Here is a 22,343-nt window from a genome sequence, read left to right as displayed (position 1 = left end):
CCAGTTGTTTTGCAGACGTGTGTGAAAAAGCTCATGAATACTGCTTTTCATGTGTGTGTGCCAGGGAGCTGTGTTGGCCTCATGGCATGTGACCTGCCGGAGTTCTTTCTTCTCTTTCAAATCAAATCCAAACTGTGAACATCATCCCATCAGAGTTCTCTGAAACAGAGGGGGGAAAGTTTGGCATCATAAATAATGTCTTCTAGTACTAATGGTGGTGTGCAAAAAAGATGAACATCTGAGAGAATTTGATCCCAGTGCTTCCAGGCACTGACATCATGATTAAGAACATTGATTTAAAGTTGGTGTCTTTACTCGGTTTGACCCTGAAATGTCCCCGTGCATGTTCCCGCCAGTGAAAATGTTGCGTTATTTTCTCAAATTAACAGATCAGAGTGATTCAGCATGACTGGCTTTTGTGCTGTCAGTAACATGTAAGGGATTCGCAAACTATTTTCCTTCTGAAAGGATGTTTTCATTTGTCTTGATACGTAGCATGTGCCGATTTTTAGCAAAGGAATTTTTTTTTTACCACGTTGTATTTGTTGTTCAAGCCCACCACAGCAACGACTGACAGGTTCGAGGGAAGATGTGCTTTGTTGAATCACTTGAAAGGAAAGAATCTCCACATGACATCACCGGTGCCACCACACAGGTTCTGCTCCTTAACCCGAGTGTAAAGATTAACCATCGCCTTGTTGGTCAGAGAGGTCACATAAATGATTGCATAGGAACAGCAAGGAACACGCTGAGAGAAGAGAAGCTTCAGTCGCAGTCACAGACAGTTTTTGGCAGCATTCACCTCCATATCTTACTCATCTTCACATCTTTGGTGACTCACAGCCAAGTCTTGCTTCCCACAATGAGCTCAGTGTGTCTTGTTATACAAAGAAACAGCAGAGACTTGAAGGCAAAATAAGAGAGACTTATTCAAACCTCTACTGGATCTGATATTCTGGTGAAAATGACAAAGATGGTCTGATATAATGGCATAATACTGCATTTTTCTGCTGTTTTATGGGTGTGCCCTATCACTTGATAGAGGGAACTATTACGCCACTGCAGATGTGACGCCCTCCACTGCAGCAACGAGGATGTGGCACTCATTTTGTTACTAGTGGAGCACTTGCACAGAAGATCATCCGTGCTGTTCTTTTACATTAAGTTTTCCCTCCACAAGCTCACATGCATATAGCGAGAGTTTCTCTGCAATATTCGTCTGATATTAAAAACTGTGTGAAATATCTCCCAAATATACTTCTTTGTCTTTTCAATTCCTTTCTCATCTTTTTCTCATCTTTTTCCAGATTCTTCTGTTTTATAGATGTATTTCACTTTCGCCATGTTCTAGCTTCAACACATGTTTTTTGTTTTCAGCTCAAGCCACAGTTGAAGACTTCCAGATCCGACCCCATGCCCTCTATGTCCACTCCTACAAGGCCCCCACCTTTTGCGACTACTGCGGGGAGATGTTATGGGGTCTCGTCCGTCAGGGGCTCAAATGTGAAGGTTAGAAACACACGAACCTGACTGAATGCTGCAGAGCCAGCTGTGTAGTTGTCAATCTTTTCACTTCTCCAAAACCTCTTACTTCACTTTTCAGGGGTAATTCTTTGAAATCTGTCTTTTCTTTTATTGTATCCACCATCCACGCTCACACACACTACATCGCTGATGTTTGAGAATGAACAATTTAGTCTGGGGACTGTAGCCACTGACATGCTTGACTGTCAGATCTCATGGAGTTATGGCTCACTGCCTTGCCTTCCATTTTTTTAGTTCAGATTTCAATTACACTGTTTTGTTTTCATGTCATTAGGCTGCAATTGAAGTCATCGCTCACTTTGAATTAGATTTAACAAGTTGATTTATTAAGCCCTGAAACATTCCTCGTTTTGAATTCTCTAACTGGTGCCCGTTTATCAGTGGGGCCATCTTGTGGCTGATTTCTAAACTGAAATGTTCCTTTTTTTTTAAATCTGTTTCCTAGTTCTGATGACTGATGTCATCTATGTTTTTGTGTTGTAAGGGTGTGGGCTAAACTACCACAAGCGCTGTGCCTTCAAGATCCCAAATAACTGTACTGGAGTCAGGAAGAGGCGGTTGTCCAATGTTTCGCTGCCCGGACCATCTCTCTCTGTCCCCCGGCCGTTACCAGCTGAAAATGCAGTGGTCGTCCTGGATGAGGTGAGTTCTCATCGCTTCAAGTATGACTTAAGTGCTTGGCTAGAAATGAACAAACACAAAGAGCAATGTAAAAAGAATTTAGTATCTGCTTATCCTCTGAATGAAAGGGGGAAATGTGGTGATTTTTTATTTATCCACACATAAAATGAACTGGCTGCAGCTTTGACATCATCCTAAATCAGACTGGAGGCCAGGTGAACTGGCCAAGAATTCGAGGCAGTCAATCCACATGCGGCTCACAAGCTCTGCCTCAGCTGTTAAACGTTTCTAAACTTATCAAGTTTGGCTTTTTTCCACGGGTGAGTCTCCTGGGCCATGTTGTAGAATACCACTGATCCAGAAAATTGAATTGAGCCGCGCAGAGCTCTGTGGAGAGATCCTCAGCGAGGTCTTATGAAACAGTTTTTGCATAAGCTCACACTAGAATATTCCCCTCTTGTCTGTGTCCCTGCAAAAGGTCATCAGGAAATGTAATTATGCTAATGACATAAAAAGTCCGCTGAAGTCCAAGATTATGTATCTACTCACTTGTTGGCGTAAAAAAAAAAAAAAAAGAATGAAGAAAGCGCCCTTCCTATTTCTGTCCGTGGCTTCCTGACTGCTTGATTTATTCATCTAAAATCACAACGAAATGCTCATATGTGGTAAAACATGACAAATCTAATAACCGTATTTAGACCACTGGGATTGGGAATACTATGCAAAGTCATGCTAACCCTGCATGACAGATTTCTTTTCCCCTTTTCATTTCTTTTTCTTCTTCTGCTGCTGCCATGTCATTATTCACTCTGTCTTTCTCTACCACTCACATACTCCCTTTGAGGTTGTTCTTCCTCTGTTATTCCTTTTGCTCCCTTCCTGCATGTGGTTTTTAATTCTTACGAATATCCTTCTGATTTCTACTTTCCATCCCTCGCAACCCCAGCAGCAGAGGTCCCATCAGGAGGCAGGGAAGCGCATCCTGTCCTGGAGCGGCAGGCCTATCTGGATGGACAGGATGGAGAAGACGCGGGTTAAGGTGCCGCACACCTTCGCCATTCACACCTACACTCGTCCCACCATCTGCCAGTACTGCAAGCGTCTGCTCAAGGGTCTGTTTCGCCAGGGCATGCAATGTAAAGGTAGGAACACACATTGTGGTTCATTTCAAGAAAAAAAAATAATGTTTTAAATTATTTACCAGTCATTTTTACATTCCATTTTCCAGATTGCAGATTCAACTGCCATAAGAGGTGTGCTTCAAAGGTACCAAGAGACTGTTTAGGGGAGGTGGACTTCAACGGAGGTAAGCTCTGCTCCCGGTCTCAAAGAATTATCTCAAATATCTGCAATTTCAAATAACTGCACGTTTGATATGAATGCGCAGAGCCAGCCAGCCCTGGGCCGGACTCGGACACAACCATGGATACTATGGAGGTAGACAGTGGTGATATGGATGGTGGCAGAGGACTGGACGATCCAGAAGAACCGTCCACCCCAGACGAGAGGATGTTCGACATGGATTCTCCCTTGTTGGATAGAGAGAAGGACGAGGAGCCCATCAAGACGATTAGGTGCGATAATGTAGATGTAATCACCTGTTGTCCATTTTGTTTTGTATTTTTGTTGGTGATGTATGAATTTCAATAGGTGGCAGTGTTTACTTGTATGTCGATGGAGCGGTGGTGGATTTTTTTTTGTTGGCATTTTACTTTTATTGAGCAGTTCAGCAAAGAGTGACAGGAAACAAGAAGTGTGTGTGTGGACGGGGGGGAATTTCAACAAAGGTCACTGGCCTGATTCAAACCGGGGACTTTGCGGTTATGTTTTAACCACCAGGTCTAACTGCCCAATTTCTATGTTTATTCTACACCAGCAGCAGCGTTTTATGTTTCCAGCAGTGCTGCCATTGCTGCAAACATAAAACGCATCACTTCCTACCTACCAGACACTGGATAGTTACAAAAGCAAATATAGAAGGCTTCATGAACTGTCTATAGGTGGATTAAAATTTAGCCAGTTGGTAATTTATTATATTTAGCTCCGAGACAACTTCAATTCCGATCATCATTAATAAAATCTTGCTTTTATGTGTCTAGCCCTTCCACTAGCAGCAACATCCCTCTGATGCGGGTGGTCCAGTCCATCAAACACACCAAGAGGCGGAGCTCCACTGTGGTGAAGGAGGGCTGGATGGTTCATTATACAAGCAGGGACAACCTGGTAAGACTGATAACCCCAAAAGCCCAGCAGAGGAGCCCAGCCTGAAATGGCTGCGCTTAGCCTGTATGCTGGGGAAAAATCCTTCTCCAAAGCTGTTCACATGTGTTGAATTCAGCACAGAAGGTATTTTAATTGTGAAATAAAATCTTGCACTTCTGTAATACTGATAGAGGGGCGGGTGTTGCAAGTTTTGCCATTTAGACTTAACTTTTTCATTTTTCCCCCCTTTAACAGCGGAAGAGACATTACTGGAGGCTGGACAGCAAGAGCCTGAGTCTCTTCCAGAACGACACCGGAGCCAAGTTCTACAAAGTAAGCTTAAAACTATCATCTCTGCCTTGTTCTTGGAAAAACATGTCTCATCTCTCCTCCTCATCAGACATCACACACACAGAAACGTCCATTACAATGTCAGAAAATTGCTCAGTTTAATGCTGGGTGATTCATTGTTGACCTAACAAGAATGTTTTTGTTCTAAGAAACGTTCTGCAAAGTTCTAGCGTAGTTTCCAGTGGGATTTTTTTTAAAAATTTTAGTTCCTAGGTTGTTTTTCTTAACAGTAGGACAGCGTTCTCTAAAATATTTGGTAATAATACTGTTAAAACATTCTTACAATGTTTTACCAACGTCCATCCTGTGTTATCAAGTAATATTTTCTAACATTATATGCAAGAGCGTTACATAATCAGCTACAACATCCCCAAAACATCCTCACAATATTACAGGATGTTTGCTTTGTTAATGTATTGCATTAGAGGAACATTTAAAGAAAAAAAAATGGGTCATCTGAAACCTTGGTAACATCCTAAAAACATTTTTTGCTTTTGTTTTGGGGATTTTTTTCCCCTTTGTTATCCTCTAGCATAGTCTGTGGTGAAACTATTTTGCCTCAGTTAACACTAATCCCTATAGGGAACATTATTTGAAATGATAAATATCCTTCAAACAACCAATGTTGTGGGGACAGTCCCTGCTAATTGGAGAGTTTATGGTAAATTCATTTTATGAAGTCTTCAAAGTAGCTCCACACAGTTCAGAATGTACCACCTCACTCCTGTCTTATCATTCAGAAGTGAAGTGATCGTATTTGTCATATTTATGGGAAATATTATCTGTCACATGTATGAGAGGTATGTAAAAATAATCTAACTAGTGGTAGCCGTGTGACTCAGCTTAATGGCTGCCGTGTTGCAACTGTAAACTACCCTGAGGTCAGTCCGGCCCGCTGAAATTTCCCCTGTGGTTTTTCACCCGGCACCCTCTTCCCTGTGTGAAGTGAATGGGTTGCTGTGTTTTAGCTATTGTGCTGTCGCTAACAGAGCAGACGGGACATTTGAAGGGGTTTTGGAGTGAAAGTCGAAATTCAGACTTGATATATATATAAAAAAATAGAATACAGAAGAACTTTTGAGAAGCATTTATTTTAGGAAACGGTTGAAACACCAGACAGCGAAATGTTAAATTTTAAGCCAAAGTAAGTAAGGTGAAGTGAGTGAAATGCTGTCATTTCAAAAGTGTTAAACCAGTTGTGGAGAATGTGTGACTCTTCCCGCTCAGTGGCAGCACCGTAGTCAGTCATTACACTGCCGCAAGGGCTTAATAGCGCAGTAATTACACACTGAGGCCTGAGGGAGGGAACTACAGCCTGCAAGGTAAAGACTTCCACATGTGTGTCGGTGGTTGTGTGTGTGCAGGGTGGAGGTGGGGGTGTGTGATTATTTTATTGTTCATGTCGCTTTGTGTGTGTTTTGTGACTTCTGACACCTCCTTGAGCTGTGGTCAGAGGTGCTTCGCAGTGGGACGGTGTGTAGGATGCAGAGTTTCCAGAGCGAGAGCCATCAGTTCACTCTTGTAACAGGTGGCGGTTTCATACACAGCTGTGTGGTTAGTTCTGTTTTTTCTTCTTTTTCTTTTGTACTATCTGCATCCACGCTGTTTGTGAAACAAGGCTGAAAAAAAAAACAAAAAAACGTAATTCCCTCTCCCTTTTCTCCCAATTATTCTGTCACACCCTTCATCCCCTGCCACTAAAGCCTTGAAGAGGAAACCTCAGCGGGGACCGACTCCTCAGGGTGTGTTTACTGGCGGCTTTATGTGGTTCTTTATTATCAACTTGGCACTCAGCTACGTTTAAAACCTTCAGGAGGCTAATTGAAGGCTAGCTGTAAATCCCTTCTTTTCATGCACCAAAGTTTGGTCTTTGTTCCAAGTCTGTTTCTACGGAGTCAAAGATGTCTATCAGTGATAGATAACGTGAAGAGATGTCCTGTACATATAGGAGAAAAAAGGTTCTTTTGGGGTTGTTGTTTTTTTTTTTGTTTTTTTTTGCAGAAACCACTTAAGCTCAATCGGTATCCGGGAAATCGTCCGTCTTGGCCATTTTCCTTTCATTTCCCTGAAGTTTCTAGCCTGCTGCTCATCAGTGTGTGGCCACTGTCCTCCCCTCTCCGCTTTTCTTTATACCTCCAATCTGATTAGTGGTGGTCGCGTGGTGGCTTGCTTGCCAGGCATGGCAGCCATTTTCACCATTTGGAAGCCATAACGGCTGCTCGTTTGAAGATGAGACCCCTGTACTTGTGGCTTTCTCTGAAGAACCTTTTATGGGGTGAGGGGGCTTCTCTCTGTCTCTGCCAGACTGTGTCCTGTCACACTGAAACACTGCACCCACCCACAAACACACACACACACACACACACACTCCCACCCACCCACTCGCACACTACCCTGCGGAGGAACGGTAGTTGCCTTGTCTTTCGTCTCAGTGGCTAGCGGTAGCGCCAGCAGCTCGTGCTCAGATGGGGCCTCTGGCTGGCCCTGCCTTGTAATCAGGGAACCAGAGCACTTCGGCCGCCGCAGGGCCCGATCACGTGACCCGGCTCCGCTAACCGCAAGCACTTCATCTGATACTCTGTGGTGAGCCACGCGGAGGGGACAGCGTGTGCCTCTCGAGCCCCCATTGGCTGGAAATTTTCTGTGTTTTTTAGTTTTGACCCTCCCTCCTCTCTTTGATTTGACAGTGAGTTTGAAGGGGAAGGGGGGACTTTTAAAGTGCACTCCAACTCTTCTCTCTGATTGTGCTCATAAGAGAGAGAAGAGGAAAGGAGAAAGTTAGAGCTGGACTACTGAGTGTGCAGACTTTTGGAGTGTGTGAGTGTTACTACCTGTATCAATATCATTCACCTCATGCTTGATGTCTTATTGTGTAGTTGTAGCTTTGCATCCTTTGGTTTTTTTTTGCTCTGGTAAGATTTTCTGTCTTAATTTCTTTAAAATGAGGCAACACTCATCTAAGAATGTAACATCTACTTTTGTGCATCGTCTCTTTTAAAGCTAAGGAGGAAACTTTTATTCTTTTTTTTTTTTTAAACTAATGTATATGTGTTTATATATTTACTATTTAAAGGTACTTGTGTCTAGTCAAAATTGTATTGCTTCTTTTTGTGTAATTTTTAAAAATGTATTTATCTAATTGTTCATTTAGGTATTTAAGTAGTTTTCTTTTTTGTCCTCTATTTTATTTATTCAAGGCAATTATATTGATGTGCATACATGCCTTTTTTTTTGCACTCTTTTTAAATGAAAAGATGTCATTTGTGCCTCGGTGTTGAAATATTGTGAAAAGAAAGACGAAACCTTCAGCTCTCGCTTGACATTTTTTTGAATAATGCCTGCCTTTTTGAGAAATGTCTGTTTTTCTTATTAGCTGTCCCTCACCACTTCCACAGGAAATCCCCCTGTCTGAGATCCTCCAGGTAGAGCAGTCCAGAGACTACAGTAACCTGGCCCAGGGCAGCAACCCTCACTGCTTTGAGATCATCACAGCCACCATGGTCTACTATGTAGGGGAGAACAACGGCAGCCACTACCACAGCCCCGCTCTGGCCGCCTCAGGAGTCGGCATGGAAGTGGCCCAAGGCTGGGAAAAGGCCATCAGACAGGCCCTGATGCCTGTCACCCCTCAGCCCAGTGTGGCCAGTGCTGCCGGCCAGGGCAAAGATCACAGTAAGTAGGACTTACTTACTGAAACCGTGTATTTACATATTATTTCTGACTTGCGTTAACTTTTGATGGGCAGGGTAAGCCCCGCTTTAGCATGCAGAAGGAAGTGAGGCTGAGGTCACTGTTTGGAGACGACAAGTGAACGTGACTAAACTGAGCTCGTCTGTCACTGGTCAGGACGGAGAAGAGATGTCATTCTTTTAGGTTTCCAAAGAGATCCAAAAAGTCTCTGTCATTCGAAGTTGTGCGGTTAAAGATTAATTCGATGATTTAATGATTCACATGAGAGACGCTCATTAGCAGCAAAGGATGGTAAGCGTCACATTAGAGAATAGGGCTGTCACAAGAAGTTATAGACCTGAAGACGAGACTCATTATGTCATTGTTAAAACCACTTCACCACTCACAAATGAAAGCACATTGCCTCAGCTACCCTTGCTCCATAGATCTGGATTTATTCATTAAGTGTAAGTAGATGAAGTCATAAATATCCTTTAATTTGCAAATATCAGCGCAGTTTCTGTGGTCCTCTCTATCAACTGCAATCAAAGCATGCTTTCCAAGATTAAAATTAAATTTTTGTGTGCGGCATTAGCTAAATGATCACATTGAGTTTTCTGCCGGCTTTTATCTCTGACTTTGTATTCATTGCCTACTATGCAGAATTAGCCCCTGCGGCTGTCTAAATTCCCACTTTTGAAATGCATTGCATATTTGCGCCGTTCCGTCACACATAGCTTTCCAGATCAATTTTATAGCCAATTTATTGTGTAATAAAATGCTTCATTATGCGGGGCTGTGACTTATTGCGTGCAGCTGCGATAAGATTGAAGGTTGTGAAAAAAAAGAAACACTAGTATGTGAGCAATGCACCTCTGACGACAATTACTTAAGGATTCGCTGGCTGCTTTTTGCATTGGTGAAGTGGCGCTTCTCAGTTTGCTGAATGTGGAAATGTGTTTTCTCCTCCAGAAGAGCTGTCCATCAGCATATCCGTGTCCAACTGCCAGATCCAGGAGAATGTGGTAAGTGGAGCCGCTTTTTTCTTTTGAGATGGTGTTGCACAATTTCCCAGCACAGCCTGCAAAATTCGAGCATTCGTGTGCTATTAAAGTAGCTGTTGTGGTCAGATTAGAAATTGTATCCTACTGTTTCTTCGACTAAAACATCCAGTGGAAGCTTTTATGCTGCACAAATAGGGAAGCTGCAGTCCCCTCTTTTTTTTTTTTTTTGTCGTGGGGTTTTTGACTGAGTTCCACTTCTGCATTGAGTGAAAGTTAAATATTTGGCAATACCAGAAAACATTTTGGAAGAGCAACAGTTTTTGCCAAACCATAGATGATGTAACTGTCTGCGATTGCCAGTTTCAAGCATGGAAAGTTAACTTGAATATTTCCACAAAATGAAAGTATAATAAAGTCATTAAGAAACACTGTAAATTATATCTGCACAGGATATTGCCTCGGTGTACCAAATATTCTCTGATGAAGTGCTGGGATCGGGCCAGTTTGGCATCGTGTACGGAGGTATGCTTCTCTTCTTTATTATTAAAACTTACATTTTATTTACTGCAGCTCTGCTGTGAATTGTATTGCATGTATGGGCTGTTTAGAGCTATTCATGATACCGATCTCAAATATTTATGAGATTAATATATCCCCACATGCAGCCTTAGATCCTCAGGTGGGTCCGTCCCGGTTGTTCCAAAGTCGAGGCTCAAATCCAAAGGGCCTTTTCGATGAGGGCCCCTCGGCTTTGGGACGGCCTACCTGAGGAAATAAAGCTTGCAGACTCAGTATCTTCTTTTAAATCACTTCTTAAAACCCACTTTTATAGACTTGCTTTTGCGTGATGTTCTCTGTTATTTCTCTTCTAGATTTTCTCCCGTTTCTTTTCCCTCTTTTTTTTTTTTTATGAGTGCTACCTGCCGTCCTTCTCTCTTTTATCTTTCTTAATCTACTTTTATCTTCAGCTTTTATCTTCATTCCCATGTGATGTCGTCGTTTTAATAAATTTTACCAGTACACCTTTCAAGAGTGACCCAGTCTGTTCTTTTCCATTTTTTATTGTATGTATTTGGATATTGAGTGTTTGCCTGTACTTTTTATACATGTTGCTTTTTCTTTATGTAAAAGCACTTTGCGAATTGTCTTCTTAAAAAGTGCTCTACAAATAATCATTGTTCCTATTTTAGGCAAACACAGAAAGAGCGGGAGAGATGTGGCCATCAAGGTAATCGACAAGATGAGGTTTCCTACCAAGCAGGAGAGCCAGCTAAGGAATGAAGTAGCCATATTACAGGTAATGACAGAGTCCATCAATAAGAGCACAAAATTGCATTTTTTCATAGATAGCATGTACTCTCACTATGACAGGCCGTGCTTCCTTTTGATAGACACTACATGCTGAGGACTTTATTAAAGACGTCACTTTCATGTGATTTCCTTCAGAACCTGCACCACCCAGGTATCGTTAACTTGGAGTGCATGTTCGAGACGCCGGAGCGGGTGTTTGTTGTCATGGAGAAGCTGCACGGCGACATGCTGGAGATGATCCTGTCGAGCGAGAAGAGCAAACTGCCTGAACGAATCACCAAGTTCCTCGTCACGCAGGTCCGTGCTGCTGCTCTTCTCTTCCCTTTTTCCCGTCACTCACTGTCTGTTTCCTCTCTTCAAGTTTAAGATTGATGTGCTTCTTTGCTTTAATTCGAATGCTTCATGTTACCATATTCTGTCTGAAAGCAGCTTATCATCATACTCACTGATGTCCGATTAGGTTTACAGCATGCGGCATCAGCTTTTAAGTTGCATTTTCCTTCAACTCCACTCCCTTAATGCTCCATCCCTAGCTTTCTTCCCCCCTCTTTGTGTCCTGTTTCGGGGTGTGATGAGCCTCTGCTTCAGCTCTGGGGCCTGTTTATTCTTGTGGTGAGCTGATTGGGGAGAATTGTTTATGGGATCTGTCTGCATGGCATCACGGCCTCCTCCCTGGCTGTGGATTACAGCCTGCAGTGTGCTGGTGGCTTTGTGGCCTGATTAGAAGAGCAGCAGGCTCCTGGGCCTCCGCGGATCCCGGGTCCCAAACGGGAGCGGGGCCATTAACAACAGCGCCATTAGCTGCGGCGGGCCTGGCTCTGATGTGGCCGGGAGGACTTCTGTCAAAGTCAGGGTCAGGATAGGGGAGCCAGGCGCACTGTGGTTTTGGTACAGGGCCATAGGCAGACATGCGTGCAGCACAAGCTTATGGCAGACCTCCTGAATATAGATGAGATGATGAGATGAGATCATGTGTCTTTATGTGAAGGTACTGGTCAAGATGGAAGTATTTAAGGGCATTAGTATGCTTATATTGCTGCTATTTTTCCATATGGCAGCGCTATAGCTTCTACTGCATAGATTATACAAACAGCACTGTGTTTATACCATACACTCTGAAACAGTCAGACGCTGGAGCTAGCAGTGTTGTCATCTGGACTTTTTTGGAGCTAACTCTGTGCTTATGGGACTTGTGTTTGCAATAGATCCTGGTGGCCTTGAGACATCTGCACTTCAAAAACATTGTTCACTGTGACTTGAAGCCTGAAAACGTACTACTGGCCTCTGCCGAGCCTTTTCCTCAGGTAGGAACACATATATTTCTGTATGTTTTTCTCTGTTTGTTTGAACGTGTGCCTGACTGTTAACTTTTCTGTCTTTTCACAGGTAAAGCTGTGTGACTTTGGCTTTGCCCGTATCATCGGTGAGAAGTCGTTCCGGCGATCGGTAGTCGGCACTCCGGCTTACCTGGCTCCAGAGGTGCTGCGCAGCAAAGGCTACAACCGCTCCCTGGACATGTGGTCGGTGGGAGTCATCGTGTACGTCAGCTTGAGCGGGACGTTCCCTTTCAACGAAGATGAGGACATCAACGACCAGATCCAGAATGCTGCCTTCATGTATCCCCCTACGCCCTGGAAGGACATCTCCACGGAGGGTAGGGAGAGCAGCCGTTTGTTTGTTTGCTCCCTCGCTTCACAACCAGAATTCACCAGTGCTTCATCACAAAGGATGTTTAGAGTCAAACTGACAGTCAAACATGTAGCTCCACAGCTCTCCTCCCCACCTACATGTCTGGGCCGTCTGAGCTTTTTGCCTCTTTTCTTTGTTTGCGGTTGAGATGAATCACTTTCAGATCTCCCCGGCTGTCCAACGTGCAGCTTCTCCCACGTACATTATGAAATACATAACAAGGTGAAGCAGCTTATGAAAGAGTTGATTGTGATGTAAAGTGAGGAAGTTACAGTGACCTTTGATCTTGTTTATTTGCATGTCTTGCCCTTTTAAAAGTCTTAATGTCATGTACTTTGTGCGGCTTGTATGAGATAATACACCTTCTAAGTTTAGTTTATTGATACAGTCTGTACATTTCTCTCACAGCCACAGATCTGATCAACAATCTTCTCCAAGTCAAGATGAGGAAGAGGTACAGCGTGGACAAGTGTCTCAGCCATCCCTGGTTACAGGTGACTTATTAGCTCTTTTTTCTTCCCCTTAAATTGACACAATTAGTATGAAAAATCATTCTGAGGGTCTTGACCCATTTACACCTCATAACCATTATATCTTAACATGTTTACTTTCAGTATTGCTGACAGTTGACTGAACATTAATAGTTGCAGTGCAAACAGGAACTGCTTATAGCTGTTTCTGCAAGACTTTTGAATTTGAATTTGCCACAATGCATACAAAAAAGGCTTAAAAACAGAGCTCTAGTGTGTAAACCACACACTTTTCATGGTCAAAAGTGAGATACAACATTTACAAAGCACTTGATTTAGTCTTTATTTATCATTATTCCTATTTTGAAAATGTAAATATTAAGAAAATGGATGAAGAGCAGCTGCTGCTGAGGGTTCTGTTTATGTTTCTGCTTTGTTTTAAAGTAGTTAATATAAAGAAAAAAATGATCTTTGAGTTCAAGTGAGTGAAGTTTTTGATTCTGTGTCATCATGTTTTAAAGGCAAGAACAGCACATATGCTGATATCTCATTAAAGTGAACTCGTGGATTTCCCCCAGAATAGTTGAAGTTTCTGTGGTGATCCGTTATGATGAAGATATTTAAAAATACTGAGAGGAACCAAGCTACTTCTGCCTCTCCTCTAGTCAACACTCTGCCTGTTAGTGTTCAACAGTCCCCCATAGTCCTACACTAACATGATATTTAGTGCATGAAAATGATAAGTGATTTTTTTTGTATGTCCAAAACCACGGTATGAACCCAATAGTATGTGATATGCATTCTATTATATATCACACACCACAGCGACATAAATATCCCATAATGTGAAGCAGTAGTGATGCACATAATAACCGACGGTCGACAGCAGCCAAAGCAGCTCAGCTCGAATATCTATTTCTTTTCAACTAAAGTCTAAGGTTTCACTTTCTACTAAAAAGGAAATGGAGTTTAACATGTTGACAATTCTGTCTGATAACAGACAAGCAGGTGCAAGCAGAGTAAAAGGAATGAGGTTGGTGGGTTACCACGGTAACTCACCGCCAAGTGATGTGCAATTACACTGAGTAGGGCAGTGGTGCTGCAGTTCATGCCCACAAAAGGATGTTGAATGCTGAATTATGAAGGTTGCCCCAAATAACAGTCAGAAAAAGATCAGTCTGCAGTTACAGTCATCCTCAGATGTATTAATACCCTCCCAATAAAGAAAGAAAAACAAACTGTCACTGAAATAAGTTTAAATTGACAAAAATAATAGTAAATAAAAATTTAATGAAAATCATGACATTGATTTTGAATTGTGGTTCAACAGAAATATAAAAAAAACAAACCCAAGCACGATGGAACCCTTAAACTAATATTTTGTTGAACAACCCTTTGAGCCAATCACTGCAGTCAAGTGTTTTCTGTAACTCTCAATCAGATTTCTGCACTTGTTGACAGGTTTTTTTTTTTTTTTTTAATTATTCTTTTCAACCACAATTCAAAAGCAATGTCTTATTCCACCAAATTACAATTTAGCAAATTTTTATTTATTATTACTTTTTTCAGTTTCTAGTTATTTGAAAGACTATTGTGAGTTTTGCCTTTTCTTTTATGGAAGGATATGAATACATTTGAGGACGACTGTATAGTCCTGCAACCCTGACACACTACTGTTGTGAATGTCCACATTGGCTGGTGCAGCTTTCTCTGGAAAAATAAAAAGGAAGTGGCTAAGTCATGTAGTGTAAACCTGTAAATTAAAGGGAAAAGTAGCAGAAATACCAAAGCAGAGTTATTCCCAATCAATACATGTCAGGATCAGTCTCCTACCACTGAAGTACTGACGGTGCTCGTCTCTTTTCTTCAGGACTATCAAACATGGCTGGACCTGAGGGAGTTCGAGACGCGGCGAGGCGAGCGCTACATCACCCACGAGAGCGACGACGCCCGCTGGGAGGAGTACGCGGACGAGCACAGTCTTGTTTACCCCAAACATTTCATCATGGCTCCCAACCTGGATGACATGGAAGAGGACCCCTAGTGGCACAGCAGGCTTACTTCACACTCATCAAGCACCAGGGACTGTCACAGGGACTTTTTGCATAAAGCTTTGGGAGCGGCAGGTTTTCCCTCCTGAACTGTTTGTTGTGAAAACAGAGAGAAGCCGATCGGGTGGAGAATTACTCTCCAGAGGCTTTAAACGTGGGGGGAAAAACCCGACAAAATTTGTAGCGTCATGCACCGCTACGAACAGGTGGAGATGCGCGCCCCAGAAACGCATTAAGAAACTGTCAGGAGAGGACGGGGGGGTGGTCTCTCTTCCTTTTTCTATAGCATGAAAACATTCCATGGATTTGCTCCATTTTTGTTCATTTTTGAGAGCAATCACAAGCAAAAAATACACGAACTTACTAGCTAATAATGTTAATGTATACACAGTTTTGGACAACTTTGAGCAGTAGTGGCTGGATGTGAGAGAGGAGATCAGCCAATCAGAAACGCCAGGAGTAAAGGGCACTTTTCACAAGGGATTTACAGTCTGAGAATGAAACACACACACACACGTTTGTTCTCATTTCTGAACTGTTTGTGAGACTGTCCTTTGGCTTGAAACTGGAACTATCACATGTATTTGTATGTTGTTTTTGTTAATGTATTTAGTAATTGTGGTAGGTTTTTGCACTATATTACTATTGAACATAGCAATAGAATAGAAACACTATTCGCTGCTACACGAAGCAAAAACTGTTTTTGCTTTTCCAGTACAAGTGCAAAGTGACAATCAGTGGAAAGTTTATGCAGCTCACACAGTATACAGCTGCTTTGGCACAAATCCCAGCAGGTATTTTTTTTTTTTTAATACTGTTAGTGGCAGCTTGTAGTGTGTAAGTTTTATCAACTTTCTCCTGGATAAAGAGACCAAGAGACCCTGACCAAATATGTAAACAAACATTTTGAAGTGTTTCCAAACCGTTTTCCTTGATTAACATTGTGAATTTTTATTTTTCTTTGTGAAGGGCATCACCCTGAAAATGCAATAATGGAGCCAATAGGTTAAAACAAGCAACGATCATGTTTTTGTGTGCCCCCCTTTTTTTCTGTACTTTTGAATGTGACTTTTGAAGACCTCCAGTTTTTTTTTTTTTGGAATGTGTGTGTTTTTGATGATCCGAAACGTTGCATCGCCAGAGGTGGCCAGCCCAGGTTTTACACAGAACAAAATATCGGTGTTGATTTCCTCATTTTTTTTTCATGTCGTCTGGACCATCTCAACATCCTTTCTGTTTGACAGTAGGCAAAGTAGAAACTATTGACATTTTGGTTCACGTGGGAGTTTGTAAGACTACAATCGTGTAGTTTGCTCTGTTTGTGTGATTTGGGAGTATGTTCCGGTGTCCTTGTTGTCCTTTTTCCTGTCTTTGTTGCCGCTGGATTGGCAGGTGTCAGTGTTTTGTATATTTCAGTACATACCAACGGAATAAAAACTCAACTGTAAATGAAACGCACGTCTTGAAGCTCTGACTCTTAACAATAGCGAGTGAAGTGTATTTATAAAGCACTTCACCATAAATGAGGCATAACAGGTTCTGGATTTGTAGCAGCCCCGACTTGTAGTTTCTGTGTATGATGCGTCGTGATGTGTGAGCGACTGTGTGTAGCGGTTTCACGTGTCAGATCCCATTCTCGGCAGCTGGATGTGATTGTTGCACCGCACCGAGCAGCCCGCCGAGCCAGTCGATCACCACAAGGGAGTAATGACATAGTTAAAGAGGGTGGCGGCGGCGGAGGCGGCGCGGGGGTTTGTGGAGGGACTTTGAAATCGCTCACGATAAAAGCTATCGCAGATTCCCTTCAAGTATCAAGTGCGTGTTGAACTCCAGCCCGTATGAATAAAACGTCGTATTCCAGTGAATGGGTCTATTGTTTGAAGGTACAGTTAACCATAAACCTCTACAGAGAGTAGACAGCTGTCATGAATTTAGAAACATGTTTGAAGTGAAGCTTCCCTTGATATCAACTGACCCCTGTTAGCAATCAACCTTATTGCAGTCCTATCAGGTTTTTTTCTCCTCTCTTTCTCTCTCTGGTAAAGATACTCGATACTGCTCTCCTCTATCAGTTAGTCGGAATGATTTCAAGATGTGGGCTTCCTCTGCAGGCCAGATGACCCCATTAACCTCTGCTGGGGAGACAGACGTTCATACACTGAGCAGATCCAAGTACAACAACACCGCCGAGTCCACCGAGCTGCTCTTTGAACGTTCAGTAGTGACCGCAGCAAACTGCCCTCTGGCGCGTAGCTTGTAATTTAATGTAGCTTTTGTTCGTCAAATTTAAGGATACGATGAGGAAAGACGCGTGTCAGACAAAATAGAGGCAATGTCTCCCTCCTCTGGCTGGAAGGAGGTTTAAGCTTTTAATCGTCTGTGTTTCCTTTAAAGCCTCAAACATACTTTGCTGTTAGTTTCATGATTACTCATAGTTCTCTAATGTCAGCCTTTAATAAATTATTTTGTGAAAGCACCACTAGTTTCGATGGAAGTTACAGAACTGTATGTAAGTTACAGAAGTGAAATGTGGAGAATACATTCACATGTCACCTCTATTGGGTACATCTCTAATGCAAACCAGTACAAGAACTTTAATGAAGCTTCTGCATTTCAGTTTTTGTTGTCAAAAAGGTGATAACTCTACCTTTTGTTTATTATTGAGGTCATAGTGGATGGTGGTGATGTAGTGGACACTGTACATTTGAAAGTGTTCCTAATATTTTGTCCACTGTTGTACCTGTGGCCAGTAAGCATCCAAAGTAGGAAACATCTTTTGTTTACTTATTTGTTTAATTTATAAACTCGATATGAGGATTCTGGATTTTTAAGTTAAGAGGAGAAGCACTTTAAAGATTTTTTCTCAGGTTATTGAACTTTTGCATGTAAAGTATTTCACTAGTTTTGGAGCCTGCAGTGAAAAGTAGATTTACTCAAGTACTTTAGTCATGTACAGCTGTTGTTTCCTGTACTCACTCAAGTATTTACATTTTCTGCTTCTTCATACTTCTTCTCCACTACATTACAGAGGCTAATATTGTACTTTTTATAAAGTTACATTTATCTGATAACTTAAAATGCTCTGCAAATGTAGTTTAGTAATACAAAATATAGTCAACAAAGACATTATTTTGCAATATTACAGGTTAAGATAAAACTTAAGTCAATTAAATTCACAAGCTACCCTGCAGAGAAATGACAAAGTAGTTGAATCACTTTTATCAGTTTCACTCATTAATGCACCAATATTTATAATACAATTTTTTAGATTACATTATGGTGGTTAGCACTATCGCCTCACAGCTAGAAGGTCCCTGGTTTGCGTCCTGGTGAGGACACCCGGGATCCCTCTGTGGAGTTTGCATGTTCTCCCCGTGCAGCGTGGGTTCTCTCCGGGTTCTCCGGCGTCTTCCCACAAGGTCCAAAAACATGTTGAGGTTAATTGGTGATTCTAAATTGTCTGTAGGTGTGAATGTGAGTGTGCTTGGTTGTCTGTCTCTAAGTGTAGCCCTGTGATAGACTGGTGACCTGTCCAGGGTGTCCCCTGCCTTCACCCTGAGTCAGCTGGAATAGACTCCAGGCCCCGTGACCCTTAAGCGGTGTATAGATAATGGATGGATTTTGAAATACGCTTTTCTTCTACTTCTACTTCTACACTAAGTATATTTTGACACTTAAGTATAATTTAAATGCAGGACTTTTACTCGTAGTAAAGCTTTCCTACACTGTGGTATTGGTGCTTTTAAGTACAAAATCTGAGTATTTATTTCACTTCGGCTTAAGACGTGTGTGCAAGGGAACTTTAAAGAATAAGTTGTGCTGGAGTTTTTAAGCACAACCTTCAAGGCGAGTGTACAATCATCCACACAGCTACAAGCTCTGACGGTGCTCCTTAACAGCAGACACTTACTTGCAGTATGCTACATGTGTAGTTCATAATGTTATGAACCTACATTATCAAAATGGAAGAAACTGAATGTCAAACAGGCTCCTCATCCCTCAGATGAAGTCATGTGGGGACAATGCATGCACTACATACAGTAACTGCCTTCATTGAAGTCAGAATACAGTTCTCTTAGCTGCCAGAAGGTGTCACTCTCTGTTGGTTAATCCACTCAAACAGTAAAGGAACTCTTAGTTTGTTGAAGATTTCTGGAAACAGTTTAGCATTTGGTTACCCTAAGATGACTGTAAAGTCTTAGAAACGTTACCATCAAGTCGTGTGTGTTACAGTCCACGACATTAAGAAGGCACCTGTGTAAATCCATGACTATCACGACTGAACACAGCTCTTATGGAGCAAACTATGAACACATCTGAAAGGTCGACGTATAATTTACATGAATGAAGACGGCGCAACAAGATTCTTGTCACAAATAACATCTGCTGAAGGATCAGAAGCAGCGATCTGCCTTTGTTGCCCTGATCCTGGGGTCTGTGTGTATTTGTCGAGCAGCTTCGCCCGGCAGGTCTCTCGTCGCCTCGAGGGGAGGTCTGCGTGTCATGCATCCTTGGCCCACCCCACCCCACACCCACACCCACAACCACCTCTCCTCCTTCACGTCCTCCATTCCTGCGCTTCTCCTCTCATGCTGGGTATCCATGGGCTCCAGACCAAACAAGCAAACAAACAGAACAACAGAAAAACCCATCACCCGGACAAGGTTGGTCTGGGCTTGGGGGAGAGATGAGGAGAGATCTTGTTTGCTCTCTGGGCCAGTTCCATTTCACTGTGATGGCAGAGAAGGCCTCCCAGGACACGGCACACTTCTGTTTGACTTCCATGGAGAGGGGGGGGGGGTGATCAAGGTGGTCTGCAGTCTGCACTCACACATCATCTTCTGACCCAATACACAGCTGGCTGCAGCCACAGGCCTGTAGTCTTTACCTAAGCCGGCCCTGTACTCTTTAGCCGATGTGCTGGCCTTTATCTGAGGGACTTGTTGGTGTGGCATTCAGCCAGTGGCCTTTCAGTCTCACAATGCTGCCTTTGAGCCGCGGCCAGTAAATAGTGATTCATTACGGTGTATTTTCAGTAAATGCTAAATGGAATGAACAAGCTAAAAATATAACAGCTTGTCGAGGTAAGTGTAAAGCAGCAAAACTTCCAACTTTTACAGCGTAAGTGTTGTATGTTTAGGCTCAGTTTTCACATTTTCAGTCATGTGGCCTCGACTATGACCCTCAAACTACCCACACTGCTTTGCTTTTCCGGCCTGCGTCCTTGATAAAGGGCACCGGTTTCAAGACACACTGCAATCTGTAATACAATCTCACAGCACGCCATGTATTTTCTGTTTTTTTCCCCCCACATTAAGACCTGAGTGACAAATGAATGCAACTACACAACGCCATTATACCTTAAGCCTGTGTGTATTGGAAACAAAGGTGTCCAAAACATGGCGAGGAGTTGACAAGATCAGCTTTGAATTCCTCTGTATGTTTATGTTTTGCCTAATAGATTAGTTGTGTTAGAATTGTAGTTCAAGAATGCTTTAATCAGAGTTTTAACGTGTGTGCTGCAGGGAGAGAAAAAAAAAGGTCAAATCTATGTGTGTGGTTCCTCATTGGGCCACATCAAGTCACTCTTTTGTTGCAGAGAGAGGAAATGAAAGCTGGAAATGGTTTCCTCGTCTGGGAAAATGCAGATGAGCTATATAGGTATGTTTGATTTGTTGACTCCAGCTGTGCCTGGAGAATTCCCCCTGACCCATCCTGTGGACCGGTTGCTGTGAGAGGCCACATGTAGCCCTGTTGCAAAGCAGGCAGGCGCAATACGCAACCCCCCTCCTCCTCCCTGGAAAAGGGATGGCCATTGAACTCTCAGGCAAGTGGCAATATTTGCTCACCTGAAATACACACATCTTGCCAATTGGGGTCGGGGTGGGCTCAGGGACCCGGGGAAAGGCCCCCTTGATGCAGCTGTGGCCCAGAGAAAGACCAGACCGGGAAGTTTTGTGGCCGCGGAAGAGCGGGGGCTCTCTTGTCGGGGGGCTGTTTAGCGGTGGCCGCCCTATTGTATCTTGAAGGAGGCAGGGACCATATTTGTTCGAAGCTGCAGGAGGCTGATGAGGTGCTAATCTGTTGAGTGGCTGTGTCATTGGGCCCCTGTTCCCAATAGCCTGTTAGCTGTCAGGGCCCGTAAAAAAAAAAAAGGCACAATTTACGGGCCCCAGGCCAGGACTCAGCCATCGGTGTCCACGGGTAAGCAAACACAGATTGGACACTTATGTTGTTGCTGCGGTGGGCCGGGCTTTAACACCGGGCTCCTGGGGTGACACGTAGGCAGTCCCCCTTTCAGGCCTCTTCATGAGTTGTCGGCCTCCTCTGTGCTCCTCTGTAAACAATATAAATTAGCCATCTGCATATGGATGGGCCCTCAGTCCATACAGGAAGGAGACAACTGCCTGGGAGATGGTACAAGATATCTCCTCTGTAGCAGATACAAACCCTCCATTAAAATGTCTATCCTCATGTATGCAAAACAAAGATGGCGCATTTAACCTTTCTAGACACCCCAGCAGTGACTCCTCGCTCAGGAGAGAGTGAGATTTTGTTGCGTGGCGCATTGAAGCGTGAGGATAATGAAAGCAGGCCGGTTGTCTGGGATGGGTTCGGGTCAGCAGTCAGAGGTAATCCCAAACTTGAATTTCCCCATCAGCCTGGAATACAGATAAGACGGCGGCAGATATAAACCTCACTCACTGGCTGACTGAGTGATTGATGGGGGAAAAAAAAAAAGAAAAAGAAAAGGGAAACGGACCACTCAGATGTAGAGATGTGTGTGCATGTTTTCTCAAGAGGTCTCTCAGCGACTGGCTGCAGTCCAGTAGATTTGAGGAGACTTAGCGTTGCAGAGATGTGCCTTACCCCGCTGTTTCACCGCATTGTACCAAGACCAGACCGATGGGTTGATATCCTTGGGTTTAGAAAAGAAAAATCATTACCGATACACAACTTTTTTATTTTTTAAATCACGAAGCCGGGTTTGCCCTCTTGTCCGCACTGACAGGCATCTGATAGCAACAGCTCATCATGGATTATTGCATGCGCTTGATTGTAGTGATATTTAGACACAGAGCTTCCCATGGGAGCCTGGCACTTTAATTAACATAGCACTACTGGCCCCCCTCCTGTTTTAATTGCCTTCAGTCTGTGATTAAATGTGTATTGACTCTGCAGTTGGTCCACTAATGAATAACAATGTGCTGATTTGGTGATATTAAATCTTCTGGCTCTAATACGCATCCCGGCCACGTTTCTTGGGGAAGTTCAGACGTTGCATCCGAGGAGATCCGTGTCAGAGCGCAGGTGTGTGTAATATATAATATAATCCACAGGAACAGAAAGGTTTCACCATCTAACAGATGCATAGAAATAACTACCAAATGTTTCATGTAAAGATGTTTTTAAATAAAATTAAACAAGGT

General features: G+C 42.9%; 1 protein-coding gene across 2 annotated transcripts in view; it reads left to right on the top strand.

The window, feature by feature from the left end:
- The window catches only part of prkd3 (protein kinase D3), a 46,122-nt gene extending 29,755 nt beyond the window's left edge, over positions 1-16,367 (top strand). The window contains exons 4-19 of one of the 2 annotated variants that reach the window (XM_008276858.1): positions 1,378-1,509; positions 2,030-2,187; positions 3,116-3,308; positions 3,395-3,472; positions 3,554-3,740; positions 4,266-4,389; positions 4,624-4,701; positions 8,115-8,391; positions 9,361-9,413; positions 9,842-9,914; positions 10,583-10,689; positions 10,839-11,000; positions 11,909-12,007; positions 12,090-12,357; positions 12,801-12,886; positions 14,733-16,367. In XM_008276858.1, the coding sequence (XP_008275080.1) occupies positions 1,378-1,509; positions 2,030-2,187; positions 3,116-3,308; positions 3,395-3,472; positions 3,554-3,740; positions 4,266-4,389; positions 4,624-4,701; positions 8,115-8,391; positions 9,361-9,413; positions 9,842-9,914; positions 10,583-10,689; positions 10,839-11,000; positions 11,909-12,007; positions 12,090-12,357; positions 12,801-12,886; positions 14,733-14,906 (2,249 nt within the window). In that variant the 3' untranslated portion in view covers positions 14,907-16,367. Of the gene's footprint in view, positions 1-1,377; positions 1,510-2,029; positions 2,188-3,112; positions 3,309-3,394; positions 3,473-3,553; positions 3,741-4,265; positions 4,390-4,623; positions 4,702-8,114; positions 8,392-9,360; positions 9,414-9,841; positions 9,915-10,582; positions 10,690-10,838; positions 11,001-11,908; positions 12,008-12,089; positions 12,358-12,800; positions 12,887-14,732 lie in introns of both variants that reach the window. The other variant, XM_008276857.1, reaches the window with a different exon arrangement.
- The last annotated feature ends 5,976 nt before the right edge of the window (positions 16,368-22,343 follow it).

The sequence above is a fragment of the Stegastes partitus genome, unplaced genomic scaffold, assembly GCF_000690725.1.
Source record: "Stegastes partitus isolate 25-593 unplaced genomic scaffold, Stegastes_partitus-1.0.2 Scaffold82, whole genome shotgun sequence".
NCBI lineage: Eukaryota > Metazoa > Chordata > Actinopteri > Pomacentridae > Stegastes > Stegastes partitus.
Note: the sequence above shows the minus strand (reverse complement) of the source record. Positions and strands in the feature narration are given on the sequence as shown.